Source organism: Ylistrum balloti, unplaced genomic scaffold (assembly GCF_031769215.1).
Source record: "Ylistrum balloti isolate Yb309-2 unplaced genomic scaffold, AGI_CSIRO_Ybal_v1 Utg370572, whole genome shotgun sequence".
NCBI lineage: Eukaryota > Metazoa > Mollusca > Bivalvia > Pectinida > Pectinidae > Ylistrum > Ylistrum balloti.
The window spans coordinates 864,884-892,093 of record NW_026782358.1 but is presented as its reverse complement, the minus strand read 5'-3'; the positions used below and the strand labels follow the sequence as shown (position 1 = coordinate 892,093).

Sequence of the window (27,210 nt, the reverse complement as noted above, 5' to 3'; positions counted from 1 at the left end):
ATCAATAGGATACAAACTATTGTAGTAGTTCTATAAACAGGAAACTTGTCTAACATACCGATAGACATGAATTCATTATTTCATTACTTTTTTATATTGAAATAAGAAACCTAAACAAAAAGACATTTGTATTAATAATGCTGAATGTAAAAATAGTAAGGAAAACAACAACGAAAATACCGAAATGTCAACAGGATCTACATTCAATTCTACTTAGATAAAACTAGGACAAAATACGAATCCCCTAACCCCCCCCCCCCCCCCAAAAAAAAAAAAAAAACAAAACAAAACAAAAATACAAACAAAAAAACCAGATCAAAAACAAATGCAAAATAACAAAACAAAGGTATAGGGAGAATAAGACCAGGTATTCCAGAAGAGTAAGTGTCCTCTGCTTCATCGACGACACTCGCGCTGTAATTCTTGGTCGATCCAAGTAGGTAATAGATTCTAAAAGTATCGAGTACGCAGCAGATATATCATGCAAATTATTTCTATTTTTTTAGAAGAACACTAATTGTATAGTTAACATATTTTAGAGTTTAGTGATAATCACTTCTATTTAATCATATAAGTATAGCATAAAAATTGCATCTGTGGGGTCAGTTTACTTTTTATTGTTGCAGTTGTGTTCAGTTAAGATACATCAATATATTTTAATAACGTCTTATTTTAGTGTATAGTAAACAAAAGCGTTAAAGAAGATAATAACGTAAAAAAGGAAAATAAGCGATTGTGAAATATGTATCCATAAATAAATGAGCTGTTACATCCAACTTACAGATCGCTCAGCAATTCGATAGATTATTGTCCTTTGTAAACCAGTTCTATATAATAACTGACAAGTATGCAAAGAACCCATTTCCTGTTACTGTAGATGTGCAAATAACACAATTTAATCAATAATACTGCGACCCATATTAGACACGCTTGCTCTAAAGGCATCTCATTTAGCATTGTCTTATCGCATCATTCTTGTGTAAAATCAATATACATAGCTTTCAATTGAAATTGGACATACACCATAAAATAGTTCAATTTTCACACCATCAAATTTCCTTAATATCCTCTTAAAGTAAAATGGGAAAGGATGAGAGAATCGATTGCAATAGCTCAGGGTATTTGCGAGTCCGAAATGGAAGGGAAATCCTTCTTTCTCTGATGGATAACCTACAGAATGAGCTCATTGTCAGCATAATCCGTCTTCATTACAAGTCTGAATCAAAATGTAAGTGCCATAACAAAATCATAAAGAAAAATAAAAAAAAGGAAGAAAAAATGATTAAAAGACAAATCGAAACCCATTCGAACAACTCGTAATTAAAGGTTGTTGTAAAGCAATGGATTTATTTTGTGATAACAATGATTTCAATAATCATCAATATTTGTTATTATACGACATCCCCTCCTTGCTGTAGTAATACAAATATCATGCCGTGTCGTCAAGTGCGTCGTTAAGTGTCGAATTCCTGGTAATCTATGAAACAGCATGTCTCACTTAGCCCTTTTTAATGTTTATTAGTGGGAACTATACATTGGATAACCAGGGTCAAGGTTTGTGACGTAATATATATAACAGACAGAGAATTGGAACGATAAAAACACCAAGAATAACTGCAACGACAGACGTTTCTCCTAAATGTTAGAAAGGGCGTTGTTTAAAAGTCAATCAACACATTATTAATCAAACAGAGATGCAGAGCCCACAATGAAAGTACATGAACGCCACGGCCACAGAGTTCCCATTAATTATGAATTGGGTGAAGTAATCGATAATGAAAAATAAATTCTGAGTGGGCGTGCGTGTTGATATGTGAAACTTGAAACTGTCAGCATTTTGTTTTCGGCATCGTATTCACAAAGGTCACTCATTGGTGAGGCGATTGATTAGCTTATTTTGTAATTGCCATCATTTGGTTTTGTGCAAAGCTTCCGGACATATTGTCATCATCAATTGCATTTGATTTTTAAAATTAATTTGTATGTGTGTATAGATTCTTATATACGAGTATGTTTGTGTTGAATCTTTATCCAAAATACAAATTTAGAATAAGCTGTTACATGAATGTACGTCCAAAGATGTCTGCTACATCCAGGTTACTTAATCAACTATCTGATATATCTCCTTGATATAATACATGTTTGTTTTACTATTGAAAGTCAAATTAAGATAGTTGTAGATTGGGTAGGGCATTGAGCGTTTCGTTGGCGGTCAGAGACTACATTATAAGCATGTGTTGTTGTATTCTACCCGTACGATCAGGTTTGTAAAGAATTGTAAAAGTCTTATATCACGCACAGCATGCCATATATGGCACTTGATTTGCTTCAACGCAGAACGTGCAAAAATGTTTAATAGTATAAATTGAAGTAGGTGGAAGTTAATTAACACAAGAAGATTGAATAGAAATAATTGAATGTTATTATATTAACACGATGTCCTGTTACCAGCTCAATAGAAAATAATTAAGAGTTAACGATAAATAGCCCAACCTCCGGATAAGTTAATTGTCCTAGTCGTTACATGTTATGACTAACATTTGTAAAAGAAAATGTAATTACATTTATCTATAATACAAACTAACCGGAAACAAGAACTGTATTGCTGTTATAAAAATTTCCGCCGTGTCTATCTTCGGTGTTCATTGAAAATTTAGATAAAGATATGCTTATTTCCGGGCTGATGCGGTTTAGCCGATACTCACTTCTACGGCGAAAAGTATAAAGCTGGAAGTGTTTGATACTCGTTAGTTTGCCTGTTGGTTCCATTATTGTATACCTTGTTCTTATTTGAGAACGTGACATTTCTTAGTCGGATTGATAAATATTAACATGTGTCATCGATGAAGCAGAAGACGCTTACTCTTCCGGAACACCAAGTCTTATTATCTTTTTTATCTATCAGGAGACTAAATCACGCTTTTGTTCATATTATGCCCTAGTTTTATATGAAGTCACTTGTCATGAATTCCTCATGTTGAGTAGTTTACGCCAATTGGACATTGGTACCATATACTCTTAGAAAATATCATAATCCAGGCGTGAATATATGCATTTTCTACGAGTATTCGACAAATTACGATTGTGTGTTATATGTATGATGTGGATAGTTGTTAGGTTGATTTAACTTGGCAGATTTCTTACAACGACCAGATAAAATCAATGAAGGCAATGCTGACATATCACCCGAATCTTAATCCACTTCAAATGCGACGAAACGTGGGTAAAATAAAAAGAAAAAGAGATGTCCGGAAGGGTAAGCGTCGCCTGCATCAATAGGTCAACCCAAGTAAGTACATCAATTCAGTAATCTATAAATGGTGTTCATTTCTTCAATCATGAATCTAATGGAAAATCAGACGTTTGCCTACCGCTGAATAAGTAGTTCCAGAAGAGCAATATCATATCAGTTTGAATCATTATAACAAAATACGTCTTAAATACTTTTTCTGCCTTTTAAATTTTTTTTAACTTTCTTGACACCTAACATCCCCATAGAATAATTTTACCCTTTTTAACCTCATGGTTTTCGAGGGTTTTTATTCTCTTTGGTTTATGAAGCTGACAAGCAGGCGTTGTATATATAGCTGAGATCGCTCACAGGTGGCAGTGTTTGCAAAGCATTATCCTAACAAACACTCTGCCGATTTAAACAAAAAAATCTTATTTTATCTTTGTTTGAGTTGTAATCTGAACAAGTATAATTAATGTATTGGAACATTCTCTATCGTCATATTATGTATTTGCTTTTTATTGTTAAAAATCTTGCATGTGAATTTACAATTCGTACAAAGCGTTAATAGGAAGAGTGCTATAGTAAAGCAATCGACAGACCACTCGTTGATTAGAAGCAATCGGATTTACACTATCTAAACATTGATATTCGCCTGAGGAGGACGCATTCTACATATCGTCCAAAATGGATGTTATTTGAAATTGGCATATTGAGATCTGCATGAATACAAAATGCTTTCAACATATTGATTTTGAACCAACTCTGATTAATTAGAGCTGCTTTATTCTAGAACTGTGTCCTTGTATTCCCAAAATGTAAATTTCCTGTATTTTTTTTTTAAATTATCGGTCGTTTTCATGTCACGAACGATATTCCTTTCTAGCATTACCATTTGAAGTATATTTCTATATCGAAAGCAATACAGTGTCATATATATATATATATACAATTATTTCTGGGAACGAAGTGCTAACAAATGCTTCTTACCTGCATTAAAATGCAACAAGCTAAATGCTTGCAGCGTGATAAACTTTAAATTATCTTCCATTCATTAAATTCTTCCACGTGCATATTAACTTAAATAAATTACAAAGAAAAATGAAAGAATGATTTGTTAAAAATGAAATTAACATTTGAATTAATTTTAATTCCTTTAATAAAATAAATGAGAAAAGTTATGAGTATTTTCTTTGATATAAATAAGGTATTCAAATTGCTGTGTATGTACCATACGCCGTCTCTCTGGTGACGTCGATATCCTTTTTTGTTTTGTTTCTTAGAAACACGTTACAATTCTTGAGGCATGAATTAAAATTTCACACAAGTGACTATTCTAAAACTGATCTACGAAATAAAGTAATAAAAAAGAAAGATAGAAGTTCGAAAGAAACTGAAGTTGTTTCGAGAACTCTATGTCTTAAAAGCATTGGGAATTCCATGGTGATTTCGGAACTTTTAGTATTTTAATATTGCAAGATATTGATCACAGGTCTCACTGCTACTTCTAAGTTGATGGCAACACTAGTGAAATGAAAATATATCTGTTATGTTAAAGAAATGCAAGATAAATGAACAACGTTAAACTAATTAAAATTAAATATGATGAATTTTCCCTTGTCGCTGGAACTATACTTCCCATTTGGTAGAACATAATCAATTCATTTGGAGGAAGAAAAAGTACTTTCTGATGAAGAAACGAATACAGAATCCTTGAGTGTGTCATTCACGGACCAGCACTAAAACCCAGAACATTTTGACGGGAAAGGCAACACAATGCTGACTAGAGACATAGTGTTCTATTGAAGTCTTAACCTTACAACCTTGCTGTGGACACTTGTACCTAAAGTTGACCATAACCTACATGTCGTGTTATATTGATTTGACGCATGGGCTCGAAATAAATACATATATGCACACATTTTTTTTTCTTTTTCAATAACTTATTTCGATCAAACTTAATTTTCCTCAGACGCCTTCTAGGTTTTAACAATTTACGTTCCTTAGAATAACTGACAAGTCCTTGGAGGACAAAACAGCTGAATGATGCAAGTTTTCTACAATATTGGCTTTAACATGCTCATCAATCAAATTTGACACCAGGATCCTCGATTCCACCATCGATATAGCATCATATGGAGATTCCCTGTTGATTTCACTGCTGTTTGCATTGTTTATTTCCGGTGCATAGTTCAGCGTATTGGTACATGTTCCTGAGCAATACTGAAAGCTTTAGGCGTGTCAAAGAGCAGCATCACTATTCTGTGCATCGCCATAAGACTCTTCTCTACGACACTGACAGCGAAAGTGACAGAAATAAAAACAAAATCAAGAGAAAAATCCCTATCTGTAAACAATATGAGTTTGATGACATTCTCAATTTAAACAGCTAATTATTCCTAGCAAAATTCCTATCAAGTACCGCTTTCTTGAACGCAAGAAAATATTTTGAACCCTGCTTTGAGTTTTCTTAATAAAAAGTTATTTATTCGCAAACATTTGCATATATATTGAAGATTTTATAATTCACTTATTCGTAAAATCGACTGTCAATATTTCACATTTGACAAGTGTGCAAAAACTGTACATAGATATTTCGGATAACTTGTTTGCTCAAATGTCTCAAACACTTTATGTTCCTTTTATGGCAGGCAAGTGGTTTAAAAGCATTTTTGTTTGTTCAATTTTAGACTAATCAACTATCGGCCGAGTAACAAACACGGAGGCTGTGGGCGTTTCTAACACGTGTTCATTTCGCTCACATTAAAGGAAGTCATTGCTGGGAGGCACTACCTTTCATCTAATTGAATAATCGAATCAGGTTTGGATGTCTGAGAAATAATACATAGAGATCGCCATTACGTGGTAACGATTTTCTCAAGAAAATCACTTATCTAGTGTTGACATGCTGAGCTTGGCGATGATGGATGCACGTCATCGTTACGGAAGCCTGTCCCTGAGGGAGTCATTCATTCTTCTGTGTCACTTTAACGCTTTGGTTTAATTCGCAGTGACGCTTTCAATTACAGAGGCAAACAACAGACACATGATAGCATAACGAATAAAAGTAGAAACTAAAATATTCCTTCGTGGTGATATTTCATAAACCAGACACTCGGAATGATCTCGCATTCAGCGTTTTATATTTTAACCATATGACTTAAATATTTAAAATTGTTAATACAACGCACTAACATTACAATCTGGTGTCACTTCCTGGGTTTCAATAATTAAATTCCTTATCATAAATGACGAGTCCTAGTGCATGTCCTGTTTTAATCAATACACATGTACCTGACCACTCTTTTGGAATGATTGAATATTAAAAATTATGAATTACATTGGAGTTTTGGTTAATGCACCTCACCATCTGATTCTTGACATCAGATTCTACCTATTTGAATGATCACTTTCAATTGTTGGCACTTAGGTTAAGAGATTTCGGCACTGACGAGTCTTAAAAAACAGATCACAGCTGTATGATGCCGTTTAATACACTATCAAAAAAATTTATCTCATTTCAAATTATTATAAAAGGTGTTACCACTTACGTGTCTTTTGTACCACCTTATCACGCATCACGAAAAAGTTTAATCAATAAGACGCAATGTTTCAAGAATAAATTTACTACATTCTGACAAAATATAAGCACGTTTCGAAGAGTGGTCGAACAATATGAAGAATCTTTTACTTAAAACATGTCATTTGAAAGTAAAATTTCCCTATATATCTATATTGATTACGTCATTTCAAGGCTGAGGTTACACCTTTATAGCACAGAGAGAAAGAGAAAATGTCATATTCCAAGTTTATAATAAACCAATAGTACAAGGCTGTTAGAGACAGGCATAAGTTTCTGTTCCACACCAATCATGTTGGTTGTAACAGTTGCTGTGGATGAGGTCTTCGAAATGTATTACCACTCTGTATACGTAATTATAGATTACGTCATTGATTACATTAAAACTATTCTCAAAGTGTATTTAGAATTATCCAATAGAAAACTTCCTGAGTTTAATGAGACAGGGCAAATTTGAATTGAACTACAAACTTGTCCCAGATGGACAAAAGTTCAACAAGATGCAGTTAAATCTTTTATTTGTAATGGGCTGTTTTTAACATTAAATCGTATTCAGAAGTGCAAATTTACCTGTGTGTCTTTTGTACAACCCTTTATACTGTACATTCAAAGTTGTGGTCCAGAACCCGACAGACAGAATTATCAGCAGGAGTAAAAGTAATGTTTAACCTTAGTCTGGCTTTTAATCTCTCCTACAGATCAGGCACACTATAAAAATCCAATATTTATTTATGGTCTAAATGCGGTTGATGCAAAATTAGGTACCATTAATTATTTACAAGAAAAAGCCTATCCCTTACGCTTTATTAACATTTAGCGGTAAATCAATCGGCTGCTTAGGGAATATTCGTTTCTAAACAAAATTGCTGACATATCTGTAGACAGCAAAACTTATTACTTAATATCTTTAAGCAGTAAAAGGACAAAAATAATTAATCTGGCAATATAAACGGCACTGTTCATTACTTTTTTCAATGTAATTACAGCTAATTATTAAGGTTGAGTTCACTGAGCTTTAAAGGGTTTTCAAGTTTCTCTGTCTCAAACGTCTCCCCATTAGTGAAACACTAGTGTGGTATTCAACACACGTAGGCCATTCCGTGTAGCGTCACGACCATCACATTGTCTAGTCTTTGAAGACAAACACAATGACGATATTCTACCTTCCAGTGATAAAGCTGCATTCGTGACCGCAACGAACCGGAAATTGATGCTATTTTTCTTCCCGATTGTCATCATATGACGATCATGTGGTCGTAGATCTCCGTCACGGAGTCAGACGATGATCGTCATGGAGAGCGACGAGGAGTGAGGATCATTGCCTGTGAGCAAGATCCTGATAAAGCAAAATGGAAAGGCAGGCATCAACTAGATTCATTCATCAGCACGAATCGGATGTACAGAATCAGTAACGCTGTCAGCTATAATTCACATAAACGTACCAATCACTAGTGCATACCTTCAAGGCTGGACAGTGGTCACCAGATAGCTCTGAGGACCGCGACACTGTCCACTGTCCAGACACAAGCCATTTGACGTGATTGATCGTAAACGTTAGACATTGGATTCTGTTACTACAAGGATATTGAATTTGTCATGTTTACGGAAATTCGTGATAGCTTGACATGATTACCTCTAGAGAATAATACTGTTATAAAGTATATGAGGAAGAGCTCGGGTTCAGATAAAGGTCGGACGATTTAGGAACGGTGCAAATACCATGACGGACGAAATGTAAATTGATGCCGGTGACAAAATAAAATTAAAGTGTAACATTATTGTATGAAGGTCAAACATCTCCAAATATAATAATAGTATCTTTTTGTCACATACAAGTTACTCGTTACACCAGACAATGTTGTCACATACAATCATGATAACTCGTTACACCAGACAATGTTGTCACATACAATCATGGTAACTCGTTACACCAGACAATGTTGTCACATACAATAATGATAACTCGTTACACCAGACAATGTTGTCACATACAATCATGATAACTCGTTACACCAGACAATGTTGTCACATACAAGTTACTCGTTACACCAGACAATGTTGTCACATAGAATAACTGGTAACTCGTTACACCAGGCAATGTTGTCACATACAATAATGGTAACTCGTTACACCAGACAATGTTGTCACATACAATCATGATAACTCGTTACACCAGACAATGTTGTCACATACAATAATGGTAACTCGTTACACCAGACAATGTTGTCACATACAATAATGGTAACTCGTTACACCAGACAATGTTGTCACATACAATAATGGTAACTCGTTACACCAGACAATGTTGTCTAATACAATAATGGTAACTCGTTACACCAGACAATGTTGTCTAATACAATAATGGTAACTCGTTACACCAGACAATGTTGTCACATACAATAATGGTAACTCGTTACACCAGACAATGTTGTCACATACAATAATGGTAACTCGTTACACCAGACAATGTTGTCACATACAATAATGGTAACTCGTTACACCAGACAATGTTGTCACATACAATCATGATAACTCGTTACACCAGACAATGTTGTCACATACAAGTTACTCGTTACACCAGACAATGTTGTCACATAGAATAACTGGTAACTCGTTACACCAGGCAATGTTGTCACATACAATAATGGTAACTCGTTACACCAGACAATGTTATCACATACAATAATGATAACTTGTTACACCAGACAATGTTGTCACATACAATAATGGTAACTCGTTACACCAGACAATGTTGTCACATAGAATAACTGGTAACTCGTTACACCAGACAATGTTGTCACATACAATAATGGTAACTCGTTACACCAGACAATGTTGTCACATACAATAATGATAACTCGTTACACCAGACAATGTTGTCTAATACAATAATGGTAACTCGTTACACCAGACAATGTTATCACATACAATAATGATAACTTGTTACACCAGACAATGTTGTCACATACAATCATGATAACTTGTTACACCAGACAATGTTGTCACATACAATCATGATAACTTGTTACACCAGACAATGCTGTCACATACAATCATGATAACTTGTTACACCAGACAATGTTGTCACATACAATAATGATAACTTGTTACACCAGACAATGCTGTCACATACAATAATGATAACTTGTTACACCAGACAATGTTGTCACATACAATAATGGTAACTCGTTACACCAGACAATGTTGTCACATACAATAATGGTAACTCGTTACACCAGACAATGTTGTCACATACAATAATGGTAACTCGTTACACCAGACAATGTTGTCACATACAATAATGGTAACTCGTTACACCAGACAATGTTGTCACATACAATAATGGTAACTCGTTACACCAGACAATGTTGTCACATACAATAATGGTAACTCGTTACACCAGACAATGTTGTCACATACAATAATGGTAACTCGTTACACCAGACAATGTTGTCACATACAATAATGGTAACTCGTTACACCAGACAATGTTGTCACATACAATAATGGTATTACCATTATGAATTATTAATGATGATAGGCTCAAAACATGTTTGACAAAAATCTTTGAAATTGTATCGATTTTGACACATTAATGCTTCTGTTTAAATTTACTTTATGAGAAAGGTCTGAACACTGTGACAAACAAATCATAACAAGGAGATCGTGTAAAACATTACAGTCATACGTTTCAAAAGCCAAACTCAATGGTAGGAGATTAACGATAACAGGCACATTACAATAGAAGTGCGATTTACCTAAATTCAAGAGACCCGAATCAGGAGGGAGATAAAAACGAACAATAAAAGACCAAAAGACATATCGGATGAGAGATCCAAAACACGTCAAAAGAAAGAGGAGGCAAATACAAGGGATCGCTAAGGAGGCAAAAATCGCTACACCGTCAGACTGAAAGCAATAATTCAGACAGGTGTTCCGAACTTGTGTTTCTTGTAGCTGTTTGTGGTTTTGTCTCTCGCGTCTCGTTGCCCTATTTCCTGTCACGTGATAGAATGATATACATTGAATATCTGCACTCTGACTCAGCAGGAGGACAACATCTAATTAATCACGCCACTTGTTTGGTTTCAAAACACGTTGGTTTACGATTGATATCAGATCTAAAAGTGCCGAAATAGTCTTAAATTAACATAACATGTCCAATCCCATTTGTTCATTTTTACAAACCAATGTGACATACATCACTTTATGGAGATAAGAAAAGGATTGACGTATTGTCACTTGGGATCATATGTGTTCGAATATGGGTAAAATATCTTCCCTCCATTTTGCTGATGAACTGTAGCTGAAAATCAATATATATATAGTCTTTTAGCCTGTAACCCAAACTAATGTTCACAGTTTGTACGTGTCTGCCAACGTGAGGAACGTTTTATGCCAGGAACAGATACAATCCATCACAAAATGCTATTGTCGCATATCAAAACACATTTATCACTGTCCGCATCAAAGACCTCTCGTAGCCGATCAATACAAATCAAAGTTTAATCACATTTGCGATAGAATCAACCGTCCCCACTGGCATTCGGTAAGGACGTATACACAAATTTACGCTGTGATGTCACAAAATGCTGAGATATTCTTTTTACAAAAGACTGCGTCATGCACTAACTCTTTTCCGGATAGTGTTACACGTTTGACATGCATTATTGACTTGAAATCTAGGTTATTTGCATTAATGCCAATCTAACACGAGTTAAAGATATCGAAATTGTCAAACGATAACAGCATTTCCTATCATAACATGGATTCACACCATGAAACGGATCAATGCAGGCTTTTAAGCGTGTCGTTTATATGAGAGATTCTGGAAATTTAAAAGCAGCAACTCTATAGAATTCATTTAAATATTGATTCCGTTGTTGATAAAGGATTTTAGCGTATTTGAAGCAAAGCTAAAAAGTTTAGAGCTGATCTACGGGAAACGGTTTTTTGTTTCTGGCATTGCAATTATGATGTCACAAATGGAATAAAGATGCGATAAGGACCCCACAGGGTGAAAGAGACCAGTTTGTTGAGTTCCAGATAAAATTGTCCCAAACATTTGAATATGTAAAATTTTGAGTTTTGATATATCACTTTGAAGACAATAAACTGGTGCTTTCCAAAGGTTTTTCATGTATACGCAAATGTGTAAATGTATTTTACTGTTTGATAATTTCAGTATAATACGCTCAGCCCTCTTTAGCCCAGTTGTTGAGTCCGGTATTTCTGTTGCACTTCGCAGATTTTTCATCTGTTTTAACAAACTGATATGATCTTAATATTCTTAATATTGAAGCAGAGTTATATGTGATTTTTTAGCGCACAAACGTCATGTTTAAACATCATTTGATAGAAAAGGTCCCGGTAAAAATGGTTCACATTTTGTACTTTAATAGTTCCGATTCCGAACGTTGATCTTGATATCTGGTTTGTTGATTTACGATTCCAAAATATTTGTTTTTATTTTGACAAAGCGTGATTAAGAACTTCTTTTCCGTGTGTTGGTTTGACTACAAGAGTACGAGTGCCTATTAATAGAATGGGACATATTAAAAGTCGTCACTTCCGGTATCAAACCAGGTGCGAGGATCCAAATTGATACCGTTCGGGAAAAGATGATCAACAGACAACGATGAAGAATTTTGTAAGTAATGATGTGATTTCAAACAACTGAGAGGTAATGATACATTGTGTACCTTATAATAATGACTATGAAATTATCTGTCAAAATATAATAGAAATTTTGTGTTATAATGGACCTTACATCCACATAGTTCACAACGTTAGAGCCAATGTGACAAATAGCCTTTACAGAGAAATATTCAACGCCAATTTGCCATTGATGTAGTCTTGTTTCTTAAAAACACATTCAATAAAAAATGAACTCAGCGCAACAAACGTTAATCAGCTGTCTGATCATAAGCATTTTTGTAACATATGCGATTTCACTCTTCAGTAAAAATGATCACTGCAGATTTAAGACGTTGCTGTCATTTATCACTCGTCAGAATGAGAAATTATTTTACTTTAACTCTACTGTACATCTAGACAATAAATTCAATGTTGAAAGAACAATAGATGTTTACTTTTTAAAATGTGAATAATACAATAACAAGAGTCTATGGACACCTTTTTTCCGTCAACATTATCAATTTCATTGACGTTATATGATAAATTTAATGGCCGAGGAAATTCAAGTGTAATTCCATCTACGTACTTTTTTATTTCGGATATCCGATGCTATATGTGACACTTGATAAGGGTCCCCTATACACAGATCAATATTCAATGCCACAAATGCAGAAATTCTTTATTTGTTTATTTACCTGTGATCGATGCATACATGTACTAAATAAAATATGACGGTAGACAAAAGTTTCGAATGAAAGAGGGCACGGACTTCATGGATCGATGATATTTATCAGGAAACTGAACGAGAGAGAGAAAAAAAAACAAACGTCCTTTTACTATCAAAACAAAACCATTCACCATGCAATATCAATTCAGCGCATGCCATTAATTGTTCTACAAGAAGCATTTCCATTCCAATGCTTGCTGTATGGAATCCCAATATTGAATATCCGTAGTAGATAATGGAAAATCTTAGAAAGTAAAACAAAATTAAATGATCTTGGAGGCAGACGTTCTATTACAGGCACTGGAGTAGTAGAAAGCTTTGTCTTACCGGTCTACACAAGGTATATTTTTGTACTTAAGTAACGAAAACCTGATCCAGCCAGTTGGTAATGTACATGTAATTTCAGCTCAGTTCATGGAAAGACAAAATTGTTTCTGCTTCCAATTGCATCCTGGAAGATGTGACCTTTACCACTATTTTGGTTGTTAAGTGGGCCATGACGTTGCATCATGGGGAAGATGTGACCTTTACCACCATTTTGGTTGTTAAGTGGGCCATGACGTTGCATGAAGGGGAAGATGTGGCTTTACCACCATTTTGGTTGTTAAGTGGGCCATGACGTTGCATCAAGGGGAAGATGTGACCTTTACCACCATTTTGGTTGTAAGGGGGCCATGACGTTGCATCAAAATGGATTTGCTCGTTCACACATTATAAAGTTACTTTGATTCAAGAGATATTGTCTCTTCATTTATACGTTTTTAAACATTGTTTGAGAAGAGTTAAGAACCTCATACAATAAATCAGACAAATATTTGCGCACGTAAAAAGCTGGCATTTCTTTGAGTGCAAAATAAGTTGTTGTCTATGTACGCCAATCAAACATGTGTGCGGTAAAAATATGGTTACATTTATGTGCCAAAAGTACTGGCATATCTTTGTGCGCCAATAGAATAAGCCTGCATTTGAATGGCAAGAGAACATGTATTATAGTCGTTATATATATATATAGAAAAGTTAAAACACTGAAATTCACATGATGTAAAACTTTCATTTCTTCTTAAGATATTTAGCATATTTACATAGATACGGATTATGTCAAAAGAAAATTCATATCGTTGTGTATCAAAAGTCTGGACATATCTTTCAGCGAAAAAACCCCAGACATACCTTTGTGCATTAAAGGAGCTGACATTATTTTTGCGCCAAAAGGACATACACGTCTTCTGCTGAGCTAATAGACAGTATTTGATAAAAAAATAAAACCAAAGCAATATAGATAATTATATTACTTCATGCAGTAGACATGAAAATTCTTACACTGATTGTCGGACGGTACGCAATGAAACAAGCCGACAACTAATGGGTTATGTTACTTCAATACAGCTACCATTTCATATCTCAGCGTGTTGACTATTTTCGATCATATTTGTCAAAGTCCTACACATCTTCTGTATATGTGGGTATTAGTCTACTTAATCCATTCCCTGTGAACATAGCTTCCGTCTCATGGGCTTATGGTTGGCGTGTTTTGATACTCCTGAACGCTATTCCGGCGATATTTTGTGCAAAGTCAATCACGATAAAGGAACTAGACCAAGACTAATAGCCTTTAAACACATTACTCTCTGTGTAAATGTATAGGACGAAACCGATGAAATTTCAACCTTTATCATTTTTTCACTATTCTTCGACATTTTTCTTCGTTATGTCGGCCTTTACACCATCTCTTTTTGGGTCCTGGGCTGTTAACCAGTCCAAGCAATTAGTTCTTAGCTCGGGACAATCATTGAAATGAGAGATGCTGATTCTTCCAGCATTTTTAATGGAACAACTACTTATTACCTTGGATAAGTGCATTGCTGATTTTGGCTATCCTGCTTGGTGTTTCTAGCTTTCGATATTTCACCAAAAGGACACTTTCAGTTAGAATAAATCTATAAATTTGGTATAAATTCTTTTTTATTGCGAAAGGGCACGCACATACATCGAAAATTTGATCTGTCGTCTCCAGACAGACTTGGCTGGTAAAAGGTAAGATTAAACGATATTGGTTCGACTGTCTATCGGTCGTTAACTTATCTGTAAGACATAAATGTCTATGTGTCTATGAATATATGTATCATTGTATGGTAAATGCTGTCAAATGTGACCCTTTCACCCTGACTGACGACCACCATGATATCATTGGGTGTAGAGAATTGACGTTATGATAATATTGGGTAAATATAAATCAAATTTCTTAAGAGGTTCTCAAGATATTACATTTATTCAGAACGGGAAGCGTCCACGGAACGGACGGACGGACGGACATAGGTAAATCTATATATAGTCCCCCATAAAAAAGCATGACAAAAAAATCAATTTAATGCTTCCCCGTATCTTAATAGTCCTATTAATGTCACACATATCTTACGATATATCAAAATAAACCAGAACGTTGCTACATGACTATTGTCGTTTGAACAATTGTATTCCATTCTGTGTTATAATGAGGATCTGAAGATTGACTAGAAATGTAAATGTCACCTTCAGTGAGAGCTACATCCGATGTACTTCGACACCAATTAAAGGCGGGTTTTCCTTTCGTTATTGCGTTAGAAAATGTTCTGTATAATGATTTACTGGGAACGTCTGCCTTCCCGCGCATCTGAAAATCGACCAGTGTTAGAACACCATTGTCCTAATTAGTAATTGAAGGTTAATTGGCAGCCTTGATAGCAAGCTCTTCCACAACAGCGAACGGAACGAGTAGAATAATTGATTAGAAATCCCATGTAAATGTTTATTGTCCGTCTCTATTTTAAGACCCAGGAGGGATTGGAGTAAGAAGTGTAGGGACATATATAGTGTAGTCTTTGCTTTATTCATGCCGGGCCCTTATTCAGAGAGGAAAGTCTGACTGGGCAGAAGTCTGACAGGAAATGTATCACTGACACCGCCGTATTCTAAGAAACCAAAGATTAAGACAGGGTTATATTAGTGTAGACAGAGAGAATGAAAAAAGAAAAGAAACGGCGGGACATAGAGCAATCATATGACGTAACTCCCAATGCGTTATTGTATTAGTGCAGGTATGGTGAATATTTCATAATAGTTATGTCTATGTAATAAATAGTATGTCAATATACAAGTTAATTTTAGTAACATGTGTACTATCAAAATGTCCAACATTACGCGCCCTGTGTATTATTACAGAGTCATTACCGATAATTGGTCATCTAAGTAAGGGCCCGTTAGGAATCACAGTCCAGACTGGTCGATATGTATCGATCTTACCTACAACTGGTTTGTCAGTTATTCATGTGTTGACTTATCAACGTACATTGTTCGTTCAATAAAAGTGAGTTCATTCATAAAACATTTAATGTTTTTATAACGCTTTCAATGTTTGGAAAATGTGGCGCGTGACTTTGTTCGAATTCTAAGAGCCAATTAATTGTACCGGAAATTGTCCGGTGATGTGCCGGACACTGCCTGTAGGTTCGCCGGAAACTAACCGTTGTTGTACCGATAACTGTTAAGTTTCTATGGGAAATTGAATATACTTGTGTCTATGTGTCGAAGAGATAATGAATTCGAACGTGGTACACAATACTTTGACCACTGAAGTGTTTCAGTAGTTATGTGTGTTGGGAAATCAAACGAACACTGGTCTAGTCATCACGAAGACAACCAGTTTAACAAAACATGTCTAGCGATGCCAATTTCTCGCGTTTTTTGTAATTTCTATGAGGGAGGATAACTCTGTGTGACGTCATATATTTATTGGCTTCTGGCTGAGGCACAACACTTATTGGAAAGTCGATGATTTCTGGTAGAGTCGGGCCTTGTGTGAGAAGCTAATAAAATAATTTTTTTTCTCTCCGCGAAACAGTTTATTTTCACTGATTTTGACAGACACACCTGGTGTGTGCCGAGTACACAGCTGATAACTGTATATACAATCATCCTAATACATTTCTTTCAAAACCCTCTTGAGTAATTGGTTGGTTTGTTTTCTGTTATTATCGCTCCATGAACAACCAGGCTGATTTTTAAGACAGAGTCTGCATTTATTTGATTGTAGCCATGTCGCTGAACACCATGCTGGAGACTCGTTGTATGTTATCCAGAGCAATTGAAGTAAGGCGTCTTGTCCAAGGGTGCAACCTTGACAGGACCATTCATGATTTAAGCTTCGCGAGATACATAAAGCGACCCAGGATTGGATTCGCACCTCACACTTCTGTCATTACCAGAGATGGAATAAGTCCGATGTCTTACCAACAAAGGTAAACACATCGGTATTAAAAGGGAGTGATTTAAGGATATAAATATATCATAAACCCGCACACTTTTTGGTCAAAGCGAGTAAGCGTTTGTGTCCGAATTCTTCCGATCGTTTACAGCGAATGTCATGGTTTTGCTGTTTGGCTTGAAATAGCTAGCTAGTTGATCAATTGCGAGGCGGATTCAAGCGTAAGTAAAGTAAATCTCAGACATGTTTAAAGCAATCTAAAGATTTAAAACATTTCACACGAGCGAAAATTGATCTGTTCGGTCACTATTATATCTCCCGGAAACAGCAACCTAGAAGATAGACATGGATGCACTGTTTGGTTTTGGGTGTATCGATTTCAAAGTGACAAGAAAAGTATTGCCAGCTTGATAAGAAAAAGTAAACGTTATTTTCACATCTTCAATAGTATATAAATACTATAATTAGTATTGGTTTAAAAGAGAATATAAGTTAATTTTTTCTAGTTGTTTCTTTCCTGAAAAAATTAGTAATAACCGAAGAAAAGATAGTCATTGCATTGTGGCGGGACTTCTAAACAACGGTAGATCTCTTGGCGAAAGGTAATGTGCCATATTCCGGTCTAGCTCAATTGTTGCCTGCATCTTAGGATGTAGACGGTTTTAAATTGAAGGAGATTTAGTGTAATAAGTGTCGTTATGCAGTTGACTTAACAAAAATGTAGGCTTTATCCAATATTGCATTGAGACCGAAAATCAATGACTTGCATTTGCTTTCTAACAAGGGCTTGCTCGCTGATGGACACATAAAAACGGAGACTTCCTGTTAAGGGGACACTACCCAGAAGAATCATGGTATCAAATTTCATACGGATGTATGTTTTCGTAGGAGCCCAAGAAATCGGAGTCTGCTGAGTTTAAGGGGCGGAGGAGGGAGGGTATCAATATTTTTATTACCTTAGTAACTGTTAGTAAGATATCATTGTTAAATAATGGTACAGATACACTGTTAAACGACATACTGTATATCCGGTGTTTTTCGTGGGCGAAAATTTTCGCAATTTTTATAAAAATCAAGAAATTTTAATTTTCATGAATTCACGTTTTCGCGATGTAGCGCTAACTTAAAATCAAATTTTCGCAAACAGACGAGCTATGCACGTAAAATGTTCTGTAGTCCTGCAGCATTCCCCTCTTTTTTTGTAGATGATAATGGTTTCGGTTTTTCCATCTCCTGGCAGACACATACGTTAACTTCACGTAAAACATTTACGCCTAATAAATCTTCCAATTCAGGACAGCTCTCCCCTTCTGGGATAGGGTCAATTTTTTTTTCAAATACTTAAGAATACTCCTAGTACAATCGATACAAACACATATACAGACCGTATCCCAGTATGTCAGGTTATAAATTGAAGTTGGTATGACACAAGACGTCATACAATATACACTGGACTGTACTCATTTTATTGATTAATCTTCATCTCACGTTTCCAACTTACCTGTAGAAATCACATAAATAATTCATTCTGTTCTGATCTGCTTTATACGCTTTAATATACGTTTTGATACGTTCTTTGTTCCGAGTCGTTTACGGGGAATTCCCTTTTCCACATTTATAGTTGTCAAAATAGCAGCATAATTCAACAAGATTTGATCACAATTTATTCTTACTAATGTAAGTATTTTTATATAATAGACCATATGTAGGTATCATATACGAGGTCCTCTGTTTCACTCGTTTTGAATTGTTTACTCACGAGTAAGAGGTGGTGACCGAGTTGGAACTTGAACACTATGGTAAGTTGGTAACGATAAATAATGCTTTCAACTTTTTATATCGCGGACAATATTTTCACGCGTCTTAATATTTTTTTAATCAAAATTTCGCGATCATAAAAATAACCCGCGAAATCGTAAACATATTATCCCGTGAAAATAGTCGGCTATAAGGAACATAAGATTCATACTCCATTCAATGCCAGCCTACATATTCATTAACTAGTATTCCAGTCGGCTATGCTTACGATCCTTATATCGTTTCAGCTTAAACAACCTTCTTCTTCTTGTAGTCTCTATAAAATGACACTCATCATATAGACCTTGAAGTGTCTTATCCCAAAACAAATGAAATAAAAGTACATATTTTTCCTAAATGTCATGACGTCATAAGTACAATAATTATACAGGCAGTAAAATATAACTAGATTAAGATTCATATCCGGCATGGATCATTGTGAGATACGGGTGATATAAGGACTCATTAACCTGATACTACAAGTGCCTAGCCCGTGAATACCCCTATATGGAGACCTATAGACACTTTCGACTCGATGTCTCCTGTCGTTTTAAAAGAAGAAAGTCGTTCATATGTCTTCCTTATTTCAAAACGACAGCACCTACATGTATTGTAGGGTTAATTCTTCGCCCTCATGTCTCGTCACGTTTGACAAGCTACAATAGAAATACGATATTTCAAACAACTTGTAGTATTCTTAACTGCAGGTATTAGGTACATACAAATACTGTACTAGAATTAATTCTATTATATATGGCTTCCGTAACACAAAAACGTGACGTTTTCAGACGTTTCCTAACACTGGGTTGAAATACCCTTGAGAGTATGTATACTTTCTGACTCCTGCTTTACTGTAAAAGAAACGCCCGACCTTCTTTGGTCATTAGATAGAGTACGTACTCATCGCTAAGTCATCTCCCAAAAGACCGATCCACTAGTTAGCTTAAAGACGTATACGTCCTGACTCGTGCTTAACTGAAGAAAACGGCCAACCTTCGCCAATCATTAGACACAGTACGAACACATCGCTCGTTCATCTCCCAAAAGGCCGATCGACTAGATAACTTTAAGACTATAGGTACTGCTCAATATCAGATAATTACTCATTCCTGAACAACAGTAAAACTCTAGGTCGCATGAGGTAAGACTAGGACTGGTGATACACTTTGAAGAGAATCTGTCTCAGAAGCGAACAAATATCCAGGTTTTACGGATTATACTGGTTCCCTGTAAGAGAAGTACAGATCAAACAGGTCAGAAATGTCGTTAAACAATTTCTTAACATACGGTGTCTCGTCAAAACAGGTAACAACGACACCACCACTCTATAGATTCTCTTCATCAGCCGTTAGTCAAATCTTGATTTTAAAAGAAATACTTCTCGTCATCACAGCACGCCCTGTTCCGTACAATACAAATGTGTCATCAAGTTTTAATCATCCTTTTCAGTCTCGATTTAAATACGAGAGGGACGAATCAGCATAAAACGTAATGAGAGGAAAAGAAACACACAATAACGAGGAAGCGAATGGGGAGCGAAGGGTCTTAATAGCAAAACTACGAGAACAAAGGCACGATAGCGTAGGAAGGAAGGGGAGAGGAAGAAAAAAAACCAGGATAGCATGGGAACTAAGGGGCAAAAAGCGAAACCATGATGGCGTAGGAACGAAAGGGCGAGGAGGCCGAACACTATAGCGTGGGAGTGAAGGGACAAGAAAGCAAAATCATGATGGCAAAGGAACAAATGGGCAGAGAAAGAATGTTACAACGTTAAATGGGTGCAGGCAATATCCTCGTGATGCAACGGATGGATGATGGTAAGTGAGCGAGAATGCGAAAGCGATGTATAACCTTTCGCCAACGGTTGTCGCTTCGTCTCCTTCAGGTTTAGGTCGAGGAAGAAAGGGAGCTATAAGGTATATTTGGTCTTAATTACAGAATACAATTTTGTTGCCCATGATATGAGTCTACTGGTTCAAATAAGGTATTGATATTAAAACGAAATATTTGAAGTAATTTGTGTAGGGAAATCGTTTTGGTATTAATTCTAGACTTCGATAGCAGTATCAGAGCAAGCAAGGATTTATAGCAAGAGTGATTGATTGATTTTGGAATCCATTACTTCAGATAAAAGAATTTATATATTGTCGGTCATAATCGACAAAGTTGTATTCTCGCTCTGGATTTCCGCGTCTGGATTAATGGAACCGGAGAATTCATTGATTTGTCACATGACATTGAAAAAACATCGTACATAAACATGCAGTAGATGAGTTAGTTGAGGATCATCCTACCATATTTTCAATATGGCGAATATCCTTTATGTTTCTCTTCTAACGTTCCAATTGTTCCAATTCAAACCGTAAAATATTATTTTTCTAAAAATAACTCCAGAATAATAGAAGGATATATCAGCAAGCCTCGATTGTTTTCTGTGAATGTATTTTAAATCATGGTGATTGTTAATAAACCTTTACTATTCTACAACCATCCTGTAACAAATCACGGCAATATTCATCACTCGTGGCAAAGCGACACCTCAGTAGAAAAGCCCGGTAAATGTGGCGCGATTGTCCTTACTTGTTACAGACCGTCCTTTGTGGTTGTGGTTGGACAGCAGCAGCGGCCTCCCGCTTGTTGTTCAATGGAGTTGAGTTGATGGTGTGATATCAAGTTTATGCATAATTCTACTGATTTCTGATGTCTATTTTGTCAATAGAGTTTAGTGTATCAATGTATTCCGAGATTCTCTGTAGAAGCATTCAGCATGTGCATGTTACCCGAGAGAGGGAGGGGGAACCCAGACTATTACATAAGATATGCTTACACTGTAATTATAAGCGATAAATAGCGTTTTTCAATCTGTGCAGTACACGATTACCGAGCACTTTGTGGCTCACTGATGTACAATATACATTCATACTACACGAGTACATAGTCGACCAGGACAGAAAGCAACCAAGCACTTTCATGAATGATTCACGGTAAGTCATGGTAAAAATCAATACGTTTATACTGGGACCTTTGTATTTTCCTTTTGTCCCATCAGGATGTTTTTACTTAATCATCTTCTGTTTGATATATAGAAGTAATTTGTGAGATGTTTTTAGACATTATAAGTTTGATCAGTAAAAAAAGATATAAATCTATCCGGGACATACCACGTAATGATTATCTATTAGAAAAAACCCAATTAACATTATCGGGTTTCTACATCAAACAAATTACTCCAGTGGAAAGGAAACTTTAATGAAAAATAAAGGAAATAAACAAATAAAAAAATCTTTATCGCCTTCTTTAATCATCTTTACCAATCATTCACTTGCCAAGTATTCTGTCCATCCATATAAATTTCGCGTACATTTATTTCTGCGAACTGACATCATCGTTTCAATGTAATATTTTACTAAAGAAGAATGTCTTTTAATCTATTTGAAATGATAGATATCTGTGTTGACAATAACAATAAAGTGATCCTGGCATTTATGTAGAAGTTCAATGACTATAAAATGCATAAATGAATCTGGATACATTTTATGTACAGGTAATGTTTATGAAATGGATTACTTTAAGGTAGTTTTAACTATGTTTCTGTTGACAAATAATATGGTATATTCATCTGTCATTATGGTATTTTTGTTTTGATATTATGAAATAGTTTTTTGCTTTCCTAAAGTTTTAATGATTCCTTGATGTACATATAAAGTTACATAATCGAGCTTCAAGTTATTTTCATCAAGATTAAATTTGTATTCAGAAGGTTCCATTTGCGGCTTGCATTGACGGTTAAACTCGTCTAAATAGTAATGAACGGTATTCGCTAGAAATGGGATTTTTAATCGTAGATTTGATTGTAATACTGCAAATATTTACTTTGTAAACTATCAAATTATACGTGAGTCACTGTGTAACAAATCCGGATTAGACCGCCTGTCATGTCGCGAAAGTACCTGCTGAACTCCATATTGGAAGCAATGTTACAGTTAAAAGAGATCCAGTGTTTGTCATTAATTCATAACTGAAAACTAACCCCTACACTCTCCCAAATTCTAACATCAAGGTCATATTTCTGCACGTGTCGATACGGGCGCGCGCTTTTTATAGAGATGTCGGTGTGTTCTAGTTGTTCAGTGTTCCAGCTCGCTGCTTGTTCTACAATCACAACAAAATCTCAAAACTCACTACTGGTTGGTTTAAGTCAATTTCCCTTTCATTAATAATAAAATTCTGTCTTTGATTACGTTTATTTTGTATTTATGAATAAATAATTTGAGAAAGTTTCGAAACCTTTATTCAGTTAACTGATGAAAAATAAGTATATTTGTAGCCAAGAATAGTCTATAATTAAATAAATCGCACAGATTTTTCTGATATTGACTGACGGGGCGCCTCGATGACACAAAACACGCCAAGTATATTACTATAATCATACGGTGCACGTGTACTTGAAGACGACGCAGTTCTCGCATCTCGCTATTATTTATGCTATACGTGTAAATGCTGTAAGCGAACACTACAGAACAGTATGAGAGAGAAGCGTATGGATATAGTTAATACAATCTTCTTATCAATGATAAAAATCATGCTTTTTGTCATCTTGATGCCATTTTGCTATTCCAGTGTTAAAAATTCACGGCAGCATTTCACCTGTACGACTTCGCTCAAACTTCGATACGTCTTGAAAGTGTGATTTTATGCTCCCGTGGCTATGTATTTCCAAAGAATTCATGTTCTAACATCAAATGACGTGTCTTTACACATAAAGTTACTACGAAAATTGTACCTTAACTGCATCCCAAAGAATTGATTGAGCATATGATATATATTGCCTGACATCTCAGCATGAGGTGAAATGGTGAACACGCACATTCTAAAAGCTGCAGATCACGCCGGTGTAAGGTGAAAATATGACCCCATTTACCTTATACCGTCATACGATTCAGACGGAAATTAAATCTTCATCTCTTGTAACTCATTTGCGTTTATCATTTTATGAAATTCTTCGACCAGGTTAAAAGTAGGGTCCATGTCTCAGTGTAAGTGAAATGGTTTTTTAAATGCATTTATTCTTGAAATCGATTGTCTCTGCTTGCAAATTAAGTATACATATTCGATTTGTTTAAGTGAATGTATTAAAAAAGAAAATGACGTGAGATTCAAGACGTCACGACATAGATTATACATCAGAATCGTCCGGAAACCAAATTTCATCACAAATTAAGTAATATAAATTGATATTTTTACGTTTTTAACGGGCCGTCAACACATAAATGGTTATTAGGGCCATCAACCGGTGAAAAACACAGCGATCCGAAAAGGAAATAGCATCAAACAAACTAACAGGTAAAAGACAAGTTCTAAAAATGTTAAATGGTTATACTATCACAAAAGATTAAAATGGTAAGTCACGTCTCATAATATAGGCCAACAACTTTCAGATAACCTAGAATTTTATAAATCTGAACAGTTTCAAAAAGGGTCTTTAGATCAAAAATTCTCAAGGAGGCAGAAGGTCATGGCAATCCAAAAAAAGTTCAACTGTGAATGACTTATCACATGCTACACACCTAAGATAATCTGGGCCTTTCAGCATATATGATTTTGTATGATAAGTATGGCCCATCCGAAGACGAACAAGGACAACTTCGTCTCGATGGTTGTCTCTATAGCATGGAGACCATTCACCGATGATAAGTTTTACTGAATATAATTCATTATCGGTATATCGATTTCATTCGTCTTGTCACTCAGCTGTTCAATACATGTTTTAAAATCAGTAAAATGAAGTTTGAAAACAAAAGGTGGAAACGATAAAGCTGTCTTTGCAGCACGATATGATTTTTCAATGCCTGGCATTCCCATGTGCCTAGGAACCCAACAAAACAATATGAAGGTTTTAGGTAAGTCCATGGTATAGCGTTAATGTATTACGAATGGAAATATTGTCGATATTTCTATTGTTAAGACCTTGTGATACAGAAAGAGAGTCTGATATGAAAACAGCTTTCATTACTTTGTTTGTTAGAATATATTCAATGGCGAGGTAGATTGCTCGCGCTTCTGCCGAGAATATTGAGGCATTGTTGGGTAGCCGGCATCCATCATCTTCATCTTATGTAACCGTGGTCGCGGATATATATACATAAAAGTATATAACAGAAAAAAAGATAAATAAAAAAATACATAGCATTCCTGAAGCTTGGAACACAATCGAAATCCGTGTCCTTTTGATGTTTTTACTAATGTTAAACAATCATAAAAAACAAACATAGAAGTGCTTTTAAACTATTCTATCAAGCCATTGTTTACAATCCAACTTCTCATATATAGCCACAGACCATTTCGGCATAAAATCGAAATAATACAGTTTTGAGATATCGACACACCACGTGCATATACTGATCTCAATAAATTCTATAACAATGAAAAGTGTTTAGTTTACATCTTTTATATATATGATAGTACATACCTATGCCAGCTCCCACGATCACCCTTCCGGTAAGTAAGAGATACTTATCCCCAGCAACTGCCATGCAAACTGCCCCAATGGTAAACACTATACTGGCCATCATTATCACAGGCCTACGCCCAAGCCGGTCATTTAAACAACCACCTATTAGGGCGAAAACGGCGGCAGCAGCGACGGTGACGCTGACAATAAGTTCCTGCCAAACAGACGACAAATTGAATTCATTCCTCAGCAAAATCATAGCCCCTGATATGACACCAGTGTCATACCCGAACAGGAATCCTCCTAGGGCCGAGAAAAATGTCAACACGTACACAAAAGTTGGCGTTTTTGGTTTCGATATTATACTGTCTAGTTTAAGTTCGTGTCGTTCCTCTTCCGACTCTTCGTAGAGGGAGCGGGGTCGGCCCCCATTGGCACTCCCGTTTGATTTCGTACTCATGATGCCTTGTAAGAAGCGCACCTGGCGATGTTGTCAACCCCGATGCTACATCCTCCGCGTGTCCCTTTTACTGTGAGAGCTACTGTTCTCTGTTGGTCGTGATTGCATTGTCGCGTCAAGGGGGACAATTTGATCAATACCAGCATTGGCAATCCACAAGTGACTGAAACTCTCTGTCGTATAGAGAGCCATGATCGATCGCGATCGACGGTATAAATCGAGCACAGAGAAAACCATTTTGTTATAGACCAAAATCACTAGTGACGTCAGAGAAAATAATGATGACCGTAACCAATTTAGGGTTTGGTCCACACAGACTGGTTAAAAGGCCTAATTAGACGGTCTGTTGAAGAAACGATCTATCGATTCATTACGGCCGTGTTTATGTTGTATCATTATACATAACCTACAAGCTTTGAAATGTAAAAACCATTGCTTCTTTGCTAAATAATTCAATAATTTTTCCACTACTCTAATTGAACTCTTGGAGCTTTTAGCATGGCTAATTATCTCCCTTGTGTGCCGTGGATTTGTGATGCCAATAAATGTACGAAGGAGAGGAACACTGATTGGCTCATTACGTGTAAGAACAACTTATAGAATGGCTATCATAATATATATGTGTCGTTATAATGTGTAGGTATACGTGTTTGGGATGTAGGACGATGTATCTGTTTATGTATAGTTATATATGTTCTGTAGTTTAAAACTATTTGTCAAATAAAGCATAAAGCCACACCTGTGTAGTTTTTCTGTATGCAAATCTACTTAAATCCATAGAACGGTGAATTATTTATATACGTTAATTAACACCAAGGCGACAAAGACGACCAAGCCAAGGATGAAAAAACACACTTGATATATATACACATGAAATAGTGTAGAATTTGACAAAAAAATAAAATAAATTTAAAATAAATCAATAAAATAATGTAGACGACGAATCAAGCATTTTTCTTTTATTTGTGTCATCCGTTGAACGAATGGCAGCCAATTTGCATATAATACTGTTAATGATCTTCGTAGGTATAGAAAAGAAAATTTCCATGGAAAGTTCAGAAATTCGTTTTCACTGTTTCTAATAAT

The 27,210-nt window shown here is 35.6% G+C and overlaps 1 protein-coding gene across 1 annotated transcript in view; it reads right to left on the bottom strand.

Moving 5' to 3' along the window:
- Positions 1-26,124, bottom strand: part of LOC132556485 (proton myo-inositol cotransporter-like) — a 48,164-nt gene extending 22,040 nt beyond the window's left edge. The window contains exon 1 of the mRNA XM_060220895.1: positions 25,683-26,124. Within this exon, the coding sequence (XP_060076878.1) occupies positions 25,683-26,124 (442 nt within the window). The remainder of the gene's footprint in view (positions 1-25,682) is intronic.
- Between the last annotated feature and the right edge of the window lie 1,086 nt (positions 26,125-27,210).